Here is an 18,252-nt window from a genome sequence, read left to right as displayed (position 1 = left end):
GTATATCTGTCTGTGGCGTACCATAAGTATAAAACAACATAGAGGATGCTTATACCTAAGGTCGAGGACTCCTACCAGTCCTGCTAACGGGAGGTGGACTACAGAGGACTATCATAGCTGTCACCTACGCGGCCTACCACACGTTCCGGCTAACAGGGGATATCCACAAGTAATCTAGGTCTAAGCACCACGCTTACACCTATTACAACTCTCACCTATAGCGTCCTATAGATTAAAGTACTCAAAAGAGTTGTGAACCAGAACATACATGGATAGTAATTGCATAATGAAATAAGAAGTAGATTACCAGAGTCATCCCATGAGCAAGCTTGATTAGAGCTTGATCATGGTGAAATACAACCGGAGGAAGAACCGACAGGCCGGCCTCTCCTCCAATCCTACCTCGCTCTCCATCTCGCTACTATCTAGATCTACTCTAGTTTAGAGAAGAGAGGAGAGCTCTCATCTCCAAACCCTAGCTTTTGCTCTGTCTATGAATAATGAATAGAGATGCAGAGGTGTCTTCTCCAGGGGCCAGGGGGCCTGCTTATATAGCCCCTCCAAATGAATGTGGGCTGTCGGATCAAACCGACCTTAATCGCACGGTTTTCCTTAATCCTTTAGGTCGGTGGAGCATAATCTGCAAGGCGGAGCCTCATTGGCTGCCAGAGCAGGGCAGGCGCCCTAGGGGGGAGGGCGGGCGCCCTGTCCCCGGGCCCGCTCGGCCTCCCGTTCGTTCCCGTGGCTTCTGGACTCTTCCAGATGATAGAAAATTGGCGCACACGTTAATATCTCTATGTAAACCCGACGTGTGGGCCTTTCCTCTATATTTCCTGATAACCCCCTGCAGAAATAGACAAGCACCAAAACTTGTGGAATTCTATCAGATAAAACCCTAAGTCTAAGTGTTGGTTGCATTTAGATCATTTTCTTTGTTTATTTGATAATTAAATTTGATACTTAAGGACCGTCAACAGCCACACACTTTATTTATAGCCCCTCTCAAGAAACTAGCTGTTATCAAGTGAAAACACTTTTTGTTGGACCACCAAAGAGCTCCAATGTTGTCACTAGAGCTCCCCAATGGTCATTGACATATGCAAAAACTAGCCATTGCATGCACTCTAAGCTCTGCTGAGTATCACCCTAGTGGCCTTGCAAATTCTTGTTACCTCAAAGGCCTTCTGCAGATTGAATTTTGATGAACCTTAAGCCACTACTACAATATTTTTATCGAGGCGGGCAAAATCCCTTAATCGAGGTAGTTTTTGCAACCGCCTCGGATGAAAGGTCATGGTTAATGTGACCTTTTACGAGGCGGTTTGTTTCCCACCTCGTTAAATCAAACAAAAATAACAAAAAAAGAAAAAAAACCCGTGGATAAGCCCACTAAGCCCATCGAAGGGCCCGCCAAGCTATCCATGTGACCCCACCACTGTCGTTGGATCCGCACCCACACCGCCATCGCTCCTTCATCCATCGAGGCCGGATCCAGCCTTCTTGCCGGTGAGCTCGGCGGATCCACTAGCCTTGAGGCTGGATCCACGAACCCTAAGGGTGGATCCACTAGATCCATGGTGCTAGGGTAGGGTAGGAGTACCGATGCTGCTGTTGGGGTAGGGATCCGCTCGGTCGTCGTCATTAGAGGCTGTGGAGGTGGTCTGGCCCTATGTAGCTTAAGTCCGCGTGGAGGGGTGTTGCTCACCTAGGCCAGGAGATTCACGAGTCTTGAGCTCACCACCCCTGTGCCACTAGGCCAGCCACATCGCGCCACCATATCCTGTGCTCATCGCTAGGAGTGCTGCACCACTACCATATCCAACCTCAGATGATTTGAGCACTGCCGGCCTGCCTCTTCTGCGTCGCCTAACGCTAGAGGAGTGCTTCCTACTCCTACTGAGAGAGAGGGAGGGAGGTGGTGGCCATGAAGGGAAGGAGGAAAGGAGAGAGGTGGTCGGGAAGGGAAGAGGGAGGGAGAAAGGAGGTGGCCATCGATGGGAGAAGAAGAGGTTGCGAGAGGGAGAGGGGCGCCGCACGGGCTGAGGGAGTGTGGATAAGGTGTGTTAGGGTTTAGGTGTTGTATATCGCCAATGAAGTTCACCAAGATGGGACCAAAGGATACTTGATTTGGCCTCAGCTAAAATTACGAAGTCAGGAGATACGATGAGGAAAAAGGAAGAAATAAGAAAAATGAACAATAGGTCTAAATCAAGGTTGGACTTTGAATTGATTAATATAATGAAGGTGCATCGAGAGAAGATAATTACAATCAAATAAATAAACAGAACTATTTACTGAGAAGATATTCAAATAAAAAACTCAATTACTGCGTTAATAAGGGTGTGACTGGTTGCTTGTGTAAGCCTTAGCATGCATTAATCATTACACAACACAACACAATGCAACATATTCTAGTAGAGGTTTCATGTTCTAACAGAGGTGGAGCGAGAAGATTTTTTTATGTGCTTTATGGGCTTGAGCAAATTTGTGTTTCCTGTCTAGTACAATCAAATCTATTGTACTAGCTAATGTTGTATTATATGGGTCTACTTTGAGCATCGTAGAAGGCTGAATTAGAGCCTTTGCAGGCTAGGCAACTACATTGCACAAGTTTAGATATTCACCAATACAGATAACCAATTAGACCTTATTTATGTTGCTGGTATCCAACAAAAAAACATTATAGGAAGCCATGATAGGGATGTTTCGAGAAAAATGAAGGTGTAGAGTGGAGATCCCACTCCCGTCTTAGATCTTACCATATACATACCAGGTTTCTGCCGTAGGAGGAAGTAAACAAAGTGGTGCGATAATTCGTTTCGTCATTGTATAATCACCGGTGAAGAAGAGAGCGAGTGAATCACCGGTGAGAAGGACGGGGAAGGGGAAGTGTGCCACCTTGTAGTCGCCTTGTGCCACGGTCGGCGCCTCTGCTTGGGTCGTCGTCGGTCACCGTCACCTCTGTTCGACAGCTCGAATCATCATGTGCTCCCGTAAGCCAGAACTCATTCGGAGGGCAGGAGGCCCGATTCCATTCCGGCCATAGAGATCTCTACCCTAAGAAGCCAATACAGGAGATGTCAACACCACTCCAAGGTGACTCTTCAACGTGCCCGCACTCCACTCCCGAGGCCACCTCCTGCTCTCCTAAACGCCGCCGAATCAAGACCACAAGACTATCCGATGAGCGTACGTACTGCCTAGCATACAGTATATCTAGGCATGCAGGCAGGCACCAGGCAGTGGATCGATCAGAGACTGCTAAGTAGGGAGTTAGGCAGAACGACATGGCAAGGTTACATGCAGATGCAGGCTCGCCGTCGTAGTGTCGCATCGGTACTCAGCACAAGGTAGCTCACGCGAGAGGAGAGGCCAGGGCCAGGGGCTAGGCGGCCAGGGATTGGTGCTGCAAGCAATAGCAAAGCTAGCCCGATGTGACCTGGCACACACATACGTCGCACGGTGCCACCTGTTCCCTGTGGTAATGGATGCACGAGATCGATGATGGAGCTCGTGTGTACCGGCCTGACGGAAAAGACATATCCGACGTACCATTGTACAGTATACACCAGCGCTTGAGCCGATCAATCTGGGCAGAGGCAGAAGCAGGGCAAGGCATGCATTCGCTTCCTCAGCGTCTGGGTCTGGCAGTAGAGGAAGCCAGAGGCGTGAGGGATGGCGCGGCTCGGCATGCGGATCTGGTTAGGACTCAGGACCCGTCGGCGGTTGGCCTCATGTGCGGTGCAACAACGGACTGCCCCCGCTGTCGCTGGCTCAGCTCAATCATGTGGGCGTGCTCAAATCCTACGTTCAGGAGAGCTCTTAATAGGCTCGATATAGCAAATGATGCTTGATTTGAGTGGACGGATACACATCAGCCACAAGCTAGCATCTGAAGGTCTCCTACTTTCTCCTACCAGGCCTTAGGGTTTTCTTCGTAGCAACATGAGCTGAACAATTCCATGGTTTGATAGCTGCATAATAAAAGAAAAAAAGAGGTTTAGCAAGTTCGTATGAGGTGGCCGTAGATGGCAATGGGGGAACTCGCAACTATTGACACATCAATGATAGTATCGCACCACTCACTTCCTTCACCCAAACACGATGAACCATTTCACACAATTCCAATTCGTTTCAGGAGCTCTCTCAAAGTTTCAGCAGACGACACTCAACACACAACCCAACTACGAAACAACACGCAAAGCAAATGTTACGGACCTTCTTGACGGTGGAGATGGTAGCGCCTGCCTGTAGCAACGCGGAGGTGAGCGAGCGGCATGACTGTGTTGAGAGGATACGACGGGAAGAGAATGAAAAAATGAGGAGAGAAGAGAATAAATTAGAAAAAAAAGAAATGAAAATAAGAGGGGTATTTTTTTTCCATCTCAAGCTATATTATCAGTGCAGAACCAATGGGTTGATATGATTAATATATGAAGATGATAGGTCGTTTCCTTGAGAATGAGATGGTGTACCGTCACATGTGTTAAAGCTAAAGATTAGCTATCAGGAACATTGATCTTACAATTAGACTTTGTAATGGTACCATGCTTATTATACAGAGTTCCAAAAGAATACCATAGATGTAGAAATTGTGTTGGAACAACACGCTGGAAAGAGAATTTTTGTACCTTGTATATAGCCTTATGCACGTCAGATGTTTCCTTTCCAATTTAAAAGAAAATAGTTTTCTATTCGATGAATTGATGTTAAATTGCGTGCCAAGAAAAATTAAAAAAAAGAATACATATTAATGAATACATATGACGAATTGATGATTTTTCTTAGAAATTGAGTTTTTTTATTTGTAAGAGAATAGTATGCTTCTCTATATATTTGGACTCGGCATAATTTGTTATATGATTGTTGCATTGAAATTTTACTCCCGTAGCAACACACGGGCATATGCAAGTAAGGAAAAAGCAAGATTAATTTTAGTTTCAAGTCAATTTTGATTCCAGACCCAGACCGAAATAAACACGCATTTCCATTCACATCGGAATTGAAAATGGAACGTGCTCGGGAACAGGCCAACCCGCGAGAAACCATCGAGGCCTTACTGTCACCGGGTCCTTCGCCAGGGGAGGAAGTAATAAACAAAGTGGTGCGACGATTCATTTCATCATTGTATAATTGCAGCATCAGTAATAATTCAGTATGAGTATGTATATGTATACAAACATGCATACACCCGCATGATGACACCATGATTGAGACCTTTCCAGCGCCTCGTCCGTGCCCGCATGGCCGCATGCCCTTGGTTGGCTCGTCGGACAAGGACCATGTGTTGGTACCTGGCGGAGTGCATTTTTCACGCAGAGATTCTTGTGCGACGAGTCGATGACAGGGCTGCATCTGGCTATTTTCTGGGTGCACCGAGCTGAGATTCTCACGGCGGAAGGCGGAACGCGGGGAAAAAAAGGTCGTCGGTGAGTGGTGGGGAACCAAAGCAAGTGCGTGCGCGCCCGTGCCAGCCATTCATGTCACAATTATCGGGCCCAAAAAGGCTCGCCCTCGATACCCACGCACGCGCGTCCTCCTCCCCCACCCATCGGAATCCCTGCCGGATCCCAAACACCGAGCAAATTCAAAGGCCCCTTCCTTCCAACTCCAAACCGTGACTAGTAAAAGCTCTCGCTTTTAATCACCCTGCTAAAGGCCGGGGGGGACGATTAGACGCAAATCAGCATGAAGATGAGCGCAGATCTGACCAGGGATTAACATAACCCTTTACCCCATCATCATGGTGGCCTAAAAGTAGGCTAATAAAGCCTGCTACCTCCTGCCCGGCTTTGTTGTCGTTGTTACCTAGCGGCGGCAGGCTTTGCTTTGTGTTCACCTAGCTCTTGACCTCTTGTGCTCTCGACTCTAGACTAGAGTGGAGGAGGGTGCTGCTGTGCCCGTTGGGCTCTGGGCTTTGGCTTTTTTAGCTGCCCTCTCCTCTGCAGTCTGCACTCTGCCCCTGCACCTGCGCACAGGTCACCCAACCCACCACCAGTGTCCAGTGCACTGCACTGCTCGGGGATGCTCCCCACCATCGTGTGCCCCCGCTTTCTTCTTCTTCAACAACGCCCTCAAAGGCTCCTCTAGCTTCACCACTCTCATTATCAAGGCGCGCGCCGACTGCAAGAGCACCAGCATTGCAGCTTGCAGGAGCTGAAGCAAAGAGTGAGCTGATTGCAGTTGCAGGAGGGAAGGAGAAGAAACGATGGGTGCTGTGACGACGACGCTGCTCTGCAACGCCGTGCCCGTGCCCGTGCGCGTGCGGTGCTCCTGCACGCTCCTCGCGCTGCTGCTCTGCGTCCAGCTCCTGCACACATCATCGCAGGCCTTCAAGGTACGTAGACAGACATGCACCGCACGCCCATTGTTCGCTGCACTAGCAGCTCGCAGCTACGCTACAGTGCAGCTTAACGATGTGTACGTTTCAGCTGCGCGGCGGCGGCGGCTACGAGGAGAAGAAGGTCCCGCTAGCCGTCATCGTGCCGGACCCTTCGCCGGAGCTGTCGGGCCTGTCCCCGTCCCCGCTCGCCGCGCCGGCGCCGGTCCACGGCGGCGGCGGCGACGACATGCGGCCCAAGCTGCCGACGGAGCGGTCGTCGTGGCGCCGGGGCAGGGGAGAGGTCCGCCGCGCCGCGCACCCGCCGGCGTCCACGGCCGCGCCCGCGGCGGCTCCGTCGTTGGCTGGCCCCGCCAGGGCCCCCACCGCCGGGGCGCCGGCGCCGGACTCCGGGGGCGCCACGGCGATCATCAGTAGCAGCCCCGCGGTGGCGGTCCCGCGCGGCGTCACGGACACGGCCACCATCCTGCCCATGCCCGCGCCCGGAGAAAAGCGGCAGGTGGGTAGTGGTGGGCGTGGTGCTGCTGCACGTAGTAGTGCGATCTCACGGGTCACGCCGCGGCCCATTGCACTGCACTGCATGCATGGGTTCCATACTTCCATCATGCACCATACACTCCCTTCATTACTTTCCCTTCTCCATTTTAGGCCTTGTTTAGTTCCAAAAAATTTTACAAAATAGGAATATAGTACCACTTTTGTTTGTATTTGACAAATATTATCCAATCATAGACTAACTAGACTCAAAAGATTCGTCTCGTCAATTCCGACCAAACGATGCAATTAGTTTTTATTTTTGTTTATATTTAATACTTCATGCATGCGTCTAAAGATTTGATGTGACAGGGAATCTAAAAAATTTTGCAAAATTTTTTGGGAACTAAACAAGGCCTTAGTAGTAACTTTTTTGTTTGTCAACAGTAACTTTTAAAACTCGTAGTAATATTGGTGAACAAAGGAAAAAACAATCATCACCTCATGTGCCATTCCCTAGTGTTCCATTTTAACTGTGTCTAACTTGTTTCTCGATGATAATCTTGTGGTTTTTCAGGAGGTTGGATCCGCTGCTTCGGTTGAAGGCGCCCGTGTAGTGCCGCTGCTGCTGGGGATCATGGTGATGATGGCGTTTTTTGGGATTTTAATCTAGCCTAGATGCATGCGGTTTAAAAAGTAGCAGTAGCAGGAGAGACAAAGCTTGTTCCTTTCTCTGGTTTGTTTCTTTCTGTGCCCCCTGAACCCTCTTCTAATCCTCTGTAAACAAAGCCACGTCAAGTCTTCCTTTTATCTGCCACGCACGTCGTTCCTGTCATCCTTTTGAGAATATTGACACTAGCAGCATAGTAGTATACTATGCTATAGCCAGTAGTAAAGCAATATGGATATACTCATGCACATGTGCCATGTGCACCAAAAGCATTGCATGCATGGTATATGCAGTAGTGATAGTAGAGTCCTAACTCGAAACGTAGAGAGCGGCCGCGTTCATGCGACATATAACACATAAATACGTTGTAACACGGTGCCACAGGGCAAAATAATAAACTTCTTCAGGGCAAAATGATGCAACGAGAGCGTGACAAGCTGCAGAGGGCAGGGCGCAGCCTCAAATCAGGCCGCCGTGAGACTCCTCACTCGGCAGTCGGCACCATCGCCGGGAATTAATTGATCCACCGACACCGACCAGCTCTTTGTGCAACAGATCGACGAGGGCACGCTGAGACTGGCGTTCGTGGAGGATGGCACCTTGAAGCCGGCTTCACCCTTTACCTGACGCAACTGCTGTGCACAATGTATCTAGTGCTGCTGCTGCTGCAAGATATGCGTGCCTGTCATAACTGTGTTCTGAAAGCACTTAATTACAATCTGATCCAGCACTTGCCAATATATACGTATCACCTATCCCTGTGTGTTAATCTAATACGGCAGCATCATGTCTTCTTGGTTGAGCTGTTGAGCCAGCTAGCTGCTCACATCGTGACGAAAATTTTAGGTCGTAACACCGTACCGTGACCAAAAGTTATTAGAACTAAAATTAACTCGTTATTAATTATATTATCCCTACGCGTATCTGGCCTAGATCGATGAAGTAGAGAACTAGAGATAAAAGCTGCACCCTTTTTATTTCTGTAAACAAAAGCTTGCCCTCTTCCTTTTATTTAGCCCATGCTCTTTACTTCTTCTGTCTCCCTTTCTGATTAACACCACGCAAAGCAGAGCGTAAAGAGAAGTTGCTGCTTTCATGCACATCCGCGTGCTCAGGACAAAGCGAATGCATTGCAATGTGCGGGGTACATCCATCCATCAGCTCTCAAACTCGTCTCTAGGTTTGGCTTTCACCTACCATTCTTGACTTGATTCCAACTGCATGGATGTCCTTCCCTTTCAAAAAAGAAAAACGACAAACTGCATGTCCTTTATTTTCCCATTTATCATGCAGTGATTGCAGTGGAAACCAATTCATTGTTCACCGTCAAGATTGCATCCAGACATTGCAGTACCCAGTGCATCCTGCAGATGCCGACCCAATGACATCGTATGCACAATGATGTTACTCCAACAGCTAAATCCCTGCATTGATTTTATAGACCACAAATGTTCTTGGCATCTCGACAAAACGTTCCACCCTTCCAGTTTCTTCCTCTGTTGGTTCGTCCACCTATACTCACACAACAGTTCGCTTATCTGAAAAATGGTTGTACAAGACAGTGACTGCAGGGACTTACCTTTGTGACCATGATTGTAGCTTCACCACCGTGGCTCTTGTGAAATCCCATGAGCTCGGCAAAATGGTAATATCACAATTTAGGACAAAGAAAGGTTCACCAGATCTAAACACATACTTATCCCTGTCAAGTGCAAGAGGGCCAGCAGTCCCTAGGGGCTCTGCCTCTTGTGAGCATGTGATTTTGACACCAAGATTGTGCTTAGAGTCCTTCAAGAAGTAGTACATATCCTGAACGAAAAGGTAGCAAACCGATGGTGCTCAGTAGTAAATACGATCCAGCACTTCAGTCTCCTGGCTGAGCTTTTGTTCAAACTGTGTTTGTTATTTTGTGCGTTTTTGGAATTTTGTTTATCTCACCTTCTATTTCTATGTACTCCCTGCCATCTGCCAATGGAATTTTGTCCTATCAGCAAACTAACATACATGCTAAACCAGGGGAACCAAGCCCTCTTTGCGTAAAATCAATCACAGTAGATTTTTGTTAAGGGCAGATATACTGACTATCAGATTCATCAAAAAAAGATATACTGACTACTATTTCTAGCTTAGTCTAGTCGCAAGCCTGACTTGCAAAAGTGGTATTTAGCACAACACCAGCAAGCCTGTTTGGCTCAACTCTCACCGATAGAATCCATGCCTCAAGGCCCCTGGCAGTCCATGACTCAAGAGCAACTGAGTCATTGTAGCCCAATCGAAAAGCAACTATGCAGAAAGTTAAACTCAGATCAGTTGTACTCAGAGGCAGGGAAAATAAGACAATTTAAACTGGAAATATCTAAGATCAGTTTTGCAGGGAAACAATGTGTGTACACAAATATGAAAAGGAAAAAGTCTAAATAACAACCCCTAAACTATCTAGAGTGGAATATTTCATTCCCAAACTATAAAACCGCTATCCCTAAACTTTTAAAACTGGTCAAATAACCCACTAGAGTGGTTTTAGAAGGTGATTTTGTCTTTGTCTTTTTTTATTTATTTCCGCTGAATCTTTAAAAAATCATAATAAATTATAGAAAAATTATAAAATAAAAAATTCAGTGGCGGCGCCAGGTCCATCCCTTCCTTGGCAATTGCCGGCGAGACAGCTGCAGATCCGCTAGGGCTCAGCGTCAAATTGGGGACACGGGAGGCACGCCATCTGAGGAAACGAAACGAAACGAAACAGATTTTGGAGAGGAATGGGGGCGGGCATGCACGCCAATCGTCCTCGGCAGTCGGCACCGTGCGTGCTGACCGGCGACCAGCGTGAAGAGACGTGAACGCGCGGCCCACTTCGAATCGACCGTGGCCCATCTGCACCGAGCGGTGAGGCATCCGGATCCAGTGCTCGACGTTCACAGACGGTACTTTCTTCATTTTCGTTTTTTTTTTCCTTCTTCCTCGCCTCGTTTCTTCGTTTTGGTTTTTCCTCTTCCATTTCACTCTTTTATCATTTGTTTTATGTGGCTTTTATTCCGACGTGGACATGCGCTATGCACATATATAATAAAACTTTATTCACAGTAGAATATATACACACAATTAATAAATTATTTTCCATAATAAAATAATTTTTAACCAAACAACCTATAAACATAATGAAGGACAAACTTTTTGCAAGGAAGTTTTTATAAACTTAAAAACTTAATTGATATTTATTCATATAATTTAACAATTATAAGCAAATGTATCGATTCCTGCACTTCATGAGCGGACCAAATTAATTGTTTAGATATTCCATATCTCTTAGTCAAGCGTGAATATTAACTTTTTTTCGGCTAGAGAAAAGCTCTTCTTATTCAACATATACATCATTGGTTCTTAAACCCTTTCTCCTAAGTCAACCTTATTTAAATTAACTATTTAGGCATTACATGTCTCTTGGTCAAGTGTGAATATTAGAGTTTTCAGATGGATAAAACTCTTTTTATTCAATAAACTGATCATTGGTTCTTAAACACTTGATATTTTGAATTCATTTATTTTAGGTTAAGCTTATTTTAAAGAAAACAATATTGCTACTTGGAATTATTACGTCAAGCGTGGATATTAGAGCTCTCAAATAAATAAAAACTCCTTTTGTTTGACAAAAACCGATGATTCTTAAATTAAACACTTGATATTTTAAACGGTATATCCATGAAGATTTCTAAACTGTGTAAATCGGTAAATGGCTTATGGATTGTGCAAATCAGATGGCAGTGCAATTATGAGGCTGTAATCGAGCATGTTTTCGAGGATCCTTCGCCCTCTAGTTAGCTTGATGACTGATCAGGAAGTTGATGACAATTAAGAAGCATGTCGGGTTTCTGCAAGTTTTGGAAAAAAATACTTTTAATCACTATAAAAATACAAAAAAATCTAGAAAAAAAATCGTAAACAATTTCTAAAGCATTTTAATCAATGTCTAAATATGTTTTCAAAAACATTTCAAAACAAAAAATGAAACTCCCTTTTGTATAAGGTTTATCAAATTTAAAATAGTTTGACTTGAAAATTGTACAAGTTGATATTTTTGGAATGGAGGGTGTATAGACTATAAATTGCGATCCCATGTTTGTGCGTACGTAAGTATTTGGTTGAACCGAAATGGTGAAGTTTTCGACAAAAAAGAGGATATATTTGTATTTACAAGTTATTTTCAAGACTACGTGCTAGTCATACTTTTGGTGTCTCCTTCATAAGGAGAAGGACATGCTAAACCTAAAGTGGGCATGTCATATGTTAGAAATGGCATCAATGAAGATTTTTTTGTTCAAGTTCGAATGATTCTCTTTAATAGGCATAGCGCTTAGTTTGGTGCATGAATTTTTTTTTTCTATGTTTTCTTTGCTTGCTCTTTTGAGATCTCGCTGTTATCAGCCGGCGGCTAAACTTGTAATAAGGGGTGGTTGAGGACGCGGCTTATCAGAATAAAATTTTCTCTTTTTTTAACACAAAGATTGAAAATCCAATTACCTTAGTTCATCATGCAAATACGAGGTAATCGATCTCCCATCAGAGAGAGGGGAGTGCTTCAGAATTCAGAAACACCAAGCGCTGATTGCAAATTTAAGCGCAGAGCCCCCACAATCAGAGCAGCAACACCTTGGCCGGGTGTGTTCGATGTGCCCCAGTTACGAGTATAGTCTCCTCTAATTGCAAATGTAAGTCGTTCGAAGCATCATAGAAAATACAGCTTGATTGCACGGAGTACCTCCTAGAAAAATCAATTGAAACAACAATAAAATCCAGCGATGCACACCCCGGCCCAGAACACAACGGAGCAAGACAGCAGTGTTTCCCACTGTTCCAGAGCAGCAGCAGCAGCAGCAGGAACCTTGCTATCAATCTCGCGACATTAAAGCGTACTAGCGTAGTACCTCGCCAGCGAAAAAATAAGAAAAAGAAAATGAGAGAGGAACGAACAAAGAATCACAACACGATGTCCTATTTTTCAGGCAGAGGCACCATCGTCATCAGCAACCTTGCTTTCCTCAGAAATTGGGGCGGCCGCAGCATCAGCAGCAGCAACCTTGCTCTCCTCAGAACTTGGGGCAGCAGCAGTGACAGTGACAGCAGCAACATGGACAGATTCAGGATCCACCCGCTTCTCTTCTTCCGCCGCCGCATGTGCGTCGCCACTGGGAAGATCATCATCCTTGAGTTCTTCGGCCGTGCCGTCGTGCTCGGTTGTTGCGTCGACCGTGGCCTGCACTGGTGCTTGCGGTGATCCCATCGTTTCTTCCCCGGCAGCGGCAGCGGCAGCAGCACTCGCTGGCTCCTCCTCAGCCACGCCCACGACCTTGTCTGCCTCTTGCTGGTCGGCCTCCCCATCAGTGGCCTCCGCGTCCTGTGTTGTGTACAAGAGGCAGCAAGCGCAGCGATTGGTTACTCGAGACAGCTGAAGCTTGGTGCCACTGTCACTCGAGTTGAGCACACAAAAGGGGATGAAGTTGCTTACCTGTTTGAGCAGGACGCTGAGAGACCTCCGGCGGCTGACATCGGCCTGGTCGACCTCGGCGGCCTTCGTCTTCTCGTCGGCAGCCGGCAGTGGCGCCGCGGCGTCCTCCACGACCAGCGGCGCGTCGCCCTTGACCTTGAGGTCACCCGGCTTGGTCGCGCACGCTCCCATGGCCAAGAGAGACGACAGCAACACAACACTCACTAGAGGCGATAGATGGATTAATCTACACAAGTCTTGAGAAGAGAGAGAGAGGAAGATAACAGAGAACAAAATGTGTATATGTAGTGAGACTGAGAGGAGACTCTTGAAAGTGGGCAGTATCTTTTCCGCCGGCCGGCCTCGGCATCAGCAGCGCTAGCTGAGAAACTGCAAAAGCGCGCGACTCTTTAAGGCTTTTTTAGGCCTCTCATCAGGGCATAGGGCTGGACAGGGCCCCTCCGACATTCGTCCCGGGGCGCTGGACCCGGCCGGCCGGGCAGCTCGCGTCTCCATTATACAACAGAGAACACAGCCTGCCCTTTCCGGCCTTCTCCATAGTGGTAGTGTATCATATTGCAGTTGCAGACTTGCAGACGTATAATACTCCAGTAAGCGAAACAAAACGCGAGGTGGAGTAGGAGACTCATACATACAGCACACCTCAGACATGCTGTACAGGTGCTGGCCATGCTGAGCATCTCCAGCGTAGCACTGATCAGAATTCTCTGATTCCACACCTGGGACCAGCCAATGCACTCTCTGAATTTCCATATGCAAAATACAGTTTTTTTTTTTAAAATTATTTTCAAATGGAAAAGACGGCGTCTTTAGTTCTCATTGCATTGGTTCGTCAGGGGCCCTTCCAGGCATGATGACCATAAGTGATTCCCTTGGTCGTTCTACGAGTATTCGGGTTGCAATCATGGTTCCTGTATCTGGATCAGAGAACATCCAGTCTGTCTGAGATGAATAGGTGATGATTATTTGTCACCATGATTGGTGTTCCAGATGTGTACTATCAGTATCAGAAAACAAGCAGTTCGTTTCATGGTATGCACAGCTTCGCAATTTTTTTTGGTAGACATTTGAAAGCATTGTTTCTGTTTTTCAGAGACATTTTTGTGAGCGACGACGAGAACTGAAGAACACATATCATCGTCGTCATCATATCTCCACTGCAGGGAGTTTCAGAAACACTTTAAACTTTTCAAGTCAAAACATTTCGATTGCCGGCAAAGCAGCAGATAAACATGAAAGGCAAGTTGCAAGCGCAGAGTGTTCATCGCTTTTCAACAAAACCAGGCACTCTTGTCTACCACATCAGGGAGTAGGATCAGGTTATTACACGGAAAAGGGCAGCACCCGCACCACAAAGAGCATAGAACAGAGCATAATGTTTAGAATAAACTAGCTCGAGATGTAGTCCACCAATTGCCAAACCAAATGCAGAACCTGCTTTTCAAGACACCTAGCTGATAAAAATGAACAGCTGATGCTACTGCCCTTTTCGTCATTTCAGAAAAGACCTTTTGACATAGCATGTTGCAAGGACATGAGTCCAGCTGATGAGAAACATTGGTGGAAACTGGTTTCTGGAACTGTACAGTACCTTATTTTAAAATCGAACGACGAAAACATGGTGAGGACAACTAACGCTTTGGTGATATTGATGTAATAGTGATATTTCTACACAAATGATTTGGGTACTAGCAGTTTGATCCAGAAAAGACCCTCAAACAATTGCAGACATGTCATTATACGAAAGAGGAAATGAACTCTGCCCAACAGTGACACACAAATACACAGCTAATCGAATGCAAAAGAAATATAAGTACCATATTCCAATCTTTGCCCTAGAAGGCCAGAAAGCAGCAGGTGGACCTGAAAGGAAGCAAGTACAAGCTCTTCCTCCCTTTTTCACAAAACATAGCACTCTGTCTACCACACCCAGAACTACTGTCAGCTTATGATATACGAAGTGGACACTATCAACATCACAAATACAAACAGATGTAAGAACATATTAAAATAACAGGAATGTTCTAGGCTTTCAGCCCACCATTAGTCAAAACAAGTGAACCTTGCTTTAGATGGTCGCTCAAAGAGATGAATACCCAGTACTGCACTAGCAAACCTCATCGGAAAAACACAGCATTTCTGAAACTTCACATTATCTTAGATCAAATCAACCTGGAAAGCATGAGTGAAGACAACAAACTCTTTGTTGATATTGATGTACTAATGGTATTCACAAAGCACACTGAGACAACACAACATCTTATCCTGCAGTAGCTGTACCAGCAAGGTCAGAACCTCAAATAATGCAAAGATATCATATAAGAATGGAACAGAGCAAACAGAACAGGAAATGCACAGCGCTCAATCAAAGCATAGCATACAGCCAATCGCAGTGAGATGGATAACATGATAACATTAAGCACCATATTCAGATGTCAAACTGTACTTATTGTAAACGCTTAACAACAGAAGAGTCATTAACTTAACTGATATGCAGTTAGCAAAGATGAAACTATGTAATGTGACATATCCTAATTTGTAAGCTACTGCAATAGACAAAAGGATTACCAGAAACTCTAGGAGTTCTCTAGCTCTACCACTTACATCCTGCAATCACTAAATCCTTGTTGGTTTGATGCCCATCTCAATTTCCTTAAGCTTCAGCTCCAGCTCCAATCGCTCATTTTCCAGCTTCATCTTTTCATTCTCCAGCTTCATTTTCTCCAACTCCCTGTCCTTCTCCCTGCTGAACTTGAGCCATTTGAAATGCCTCTGTTCAATTCTCAGCATCTGAGATTTTATATCCAGACGTTCTCTCTCGATTTGAGCACGCACAGCACTTAAATTCTTCTCAGCAGATGGACCACCAGATCCTTCAGAGAACATTCTGTTCATGTCAATGGCTGCAACTTCAGACAGATGAGACCCACAATGTCCTTCCCCATGATCATGCTTCAGTTTCTTGGTGGCATGAACTCTGTGAACACCATGATCCTCAGCACTGGCCTCCAGATTGTCATGCAACTCATCATCCTCATAATAATCATCATCATCAGAAAGCAACATCTGATCATCGTCATCATCATAGCCAAACAAGCACTTCTTTCCCTGTTCATCTGGACCCCTAAGCGCCATCCGCAGGAACCTCCGAAGGGCAGGATCATCAAGCAGGCAGATGCGGTTCCTGTTGTGGTAGGAGCACATCTCCTCGTAGTGCAGATGCTTGGAGTTGAGATGCTTCTTGGCCTCCTCCCTGAGCTTCCCAGATAGGCTCACCTGGTCAAGGAGCTCGTGCTTCTCGACGATCTGGCAAGCCCTTCCCCGGCCGAGGATCTCGGTCAGCCTCTTGTACCTCTTGTTGAGGTCGTTGAACTTGTCCTCGCACTGCTGCGGCGACACCGCGAAACCCCTCTCGGCCATGGCCGAGGAGACCAGCCTCCACTTGCCCTTCCTCTTGAGCAGGGCGTGCTTCCTCCTCCCGCTGCTGGTCCCGTAGTCCGCGTCGACGTCCTCGTCGATGTAGGACACGGCCGTCACGAGCAGCTTGACCATGCCGCTGGTCCACTTGACCCGGTGCCACGGGGAGGCGGCCGCCTCCGCCTTGCCGTGGTCGAGGTGGCCGTCGTCGGCGTCCTCCTCGTCGCTCAGCGAGACCTTCACCGCATTGCCGAGCTCCGGCATCTGGTTCGCGGCGGGGACGGCGAAGACGCCCCCCTGGTGAACCTGGACCGCCGCCTGGGGCTGGGCGGCGAAGTGGAACGGCTGCCCCAGATCGAAGTGGGCTCCGCCTCCGCCTCCGCCTCCGCCTGGGATCAGGGTTGGCGGCGGCGGCAAATTCCCCTCCATCTCCGGCGAGGAAACACCCACCCGAGCCTGACTGACAGAGATCCCGGATTTCACCCCTCCCCACTGCGACGTTCACAAGAACTGTGCTCGCCTCAAAGCATCACCAAACTCGTGACTCGTGAGGAGATGGCAGGAGCCAGCTTTTTCTTGGGTGGAGGAGTTTCTTGCGGGATTTCCGGGGACGGAAGGCGGAAAAGGACAAAGCTTGCAGCTAGTTCTTGGAAAGGGGGTTGCAAAATGCACGCGCCGCCGGCTGCTGCTGCAATCTGCCGCACGGCAAGTGTGTGAACTCCAAGAACAGATGGGGACCACGAGAAAGGGGAGTAATCCGACGCAGGAGCAGGATGATTATTAGCTCGAAATTGGATCAGCGCACGAGAAACCCCCTATCCTTGACTACGAAATTCAAGAGAGCAGAAGAGCTAGGATGGGGGGGCAAGGAAAAACCATACCGACGCGGCGAGGCTGCTGGACCAAGGTTTGGTGGGGTTTACGCCGATCCTACGGTCGCAGCAGCAGAAAAAGAATGCATGCTCGATTCGGGGGAGGAATCGCTGATCATGGCAGAACCTGGCGGAAGCAAAAGGAGGCCCCCTCGAGGAAATCTGGCATTAAGGGGGTCAGCTTTCCAAGATTTCTTTCGCCCGTTCTTTGTTTTCTCTCTCGGCTCGGTTGGTGGCAAGGAGAAACAGCCACACGAGTAAAGATGGCAATGGGTAATTACCCACCGGGTTATAGCTACCCATACCCTTACCCATGAGGAAATATTTTACCCACTAATTTACCCATATCTATGCGCGGGTAAGAATTCTTTCCCATACCCTTACCCATGCGGGTAACGGGTACCCATGGGTTATCCTTACCCATGGATCTAAAAATGTTTGCAATATCAAAATTACATGTGTCAATATATCACACTCCCAATTTCAGCCAAAGAATCACAAATCAGTAACAAATTAATCAAATAAACTAGTCATAAAAACACATAATCAAAATAGTCTGATATAAAATTTGTCATCTGAAGTCATGAGAAATGGGGGCAGCGGCGTCCGGAGTCGCGGCAACTCGCGGTCGCAGTCTCTGCGGCAAGGGGGAGCGCAGGAGGGGAGGGAGGAAGTGGGATGGGGAGGTGAAAACCTAGGATTGCGTTATATACACTTTTACTGGGCTTGAGCTGTGTGATGGTAATTTTGACCCATGATTCATAGAGTTAGGTCGGGTTTAATTTACCCATGGGTTAAAGGGTATGGGCAATGCAGCCCCATACCCTTACCCGCTTTACCCGCTGGGTAAGACTTTTGTCCCATCTACTTACCCATGGGTGAAAAAATTAGCCATACCCTTGCCCTAATAGGGTTTTTACCCATCGGGTTTCGGGTATCGGGTAGAAATTGCCATCTTTACACACGAGGATGGGGA

General features: G+C 47.0%; 3 protein-coding genes across 3 annotated transcripts; 1 reads left to right on the top strand and 2 right to left on the bottom strand.

Moving 5' to 3' along the window:
* Positions 5,714-7,649, top strand: LOC8061039. The gene is made up of 3 exons (XM_002453913.2): positions 5,714-6,337; positions 6,432-6,839; positions 7,392-7,649. The coding sequence occupies exons 1-3, from the start codon at positions 6,209-6,211 to the stop codon at positions 7,485-7,487; spliced, it is 633 nt and encodes a 210-aa protein (XP_002453958.1). The 5' UTR covers positions 5,714-6,208; the 3' UTR covers positions 7,488-7,649.
* On the bottom strand, positions 12,180-13,666 carry LOC8061038. The gene is made up of 2 exons (XM_002452194.2): positions 12,988-13,666; positions 12,180-12,876 (listed from the first exon to the last, which is right to left on the bottom strand). Exons 1-2 carry the CDS (start codon positions 13,156-13,158, stop codon positions 12,481-12,483), a joined length of 567 nt encoding a protein of 188 aa, XP_002452239.1. The 5' UTR covers positions 13,159-13,666; the 3' UTR covers positions 12,180-12,480.
* On the bottom strand, positions 15,366-17,525 carry LOC8061037. The gene is made up of 2 exons (XM_002452193.2): positions 17,286-17,525; positions 15,366-17,099 (listed from the first exon to the last, which is right to left on the bottom strand). The coding sequence occupies exon 2, from the start codon at positions 16,831-16,833 to the stop codon at positions 15,604-15,606; it is 1,230 nt and encodes a 409-aa protein (XP_002452238.1). The 5' UTR covers positions 16,834-17,099; positions 17,286-17,525; the 3' UTR covers positions 15,366-15,603.

This window comes from Sorghum bicolor, chromosome 4 (assembly GCF_000003195.3).
Source record: "Sorghum bicolor cultivar BTx623 chromosome 4, Sorghum_bicolor_NCBIv3, whole genome shotgun sequence".
Taxonomy (NCBI): Eukaryota; Viridiplantae; Streptophyta; class Magnoliopsida; order Poales; family Poaceae; genus Sorghum; species Sorghum bicolor.
Note: the sequence above shows the minus strand (reverse complement) of the source record. Positions and strands in the feature narration are given on the sequence as shown.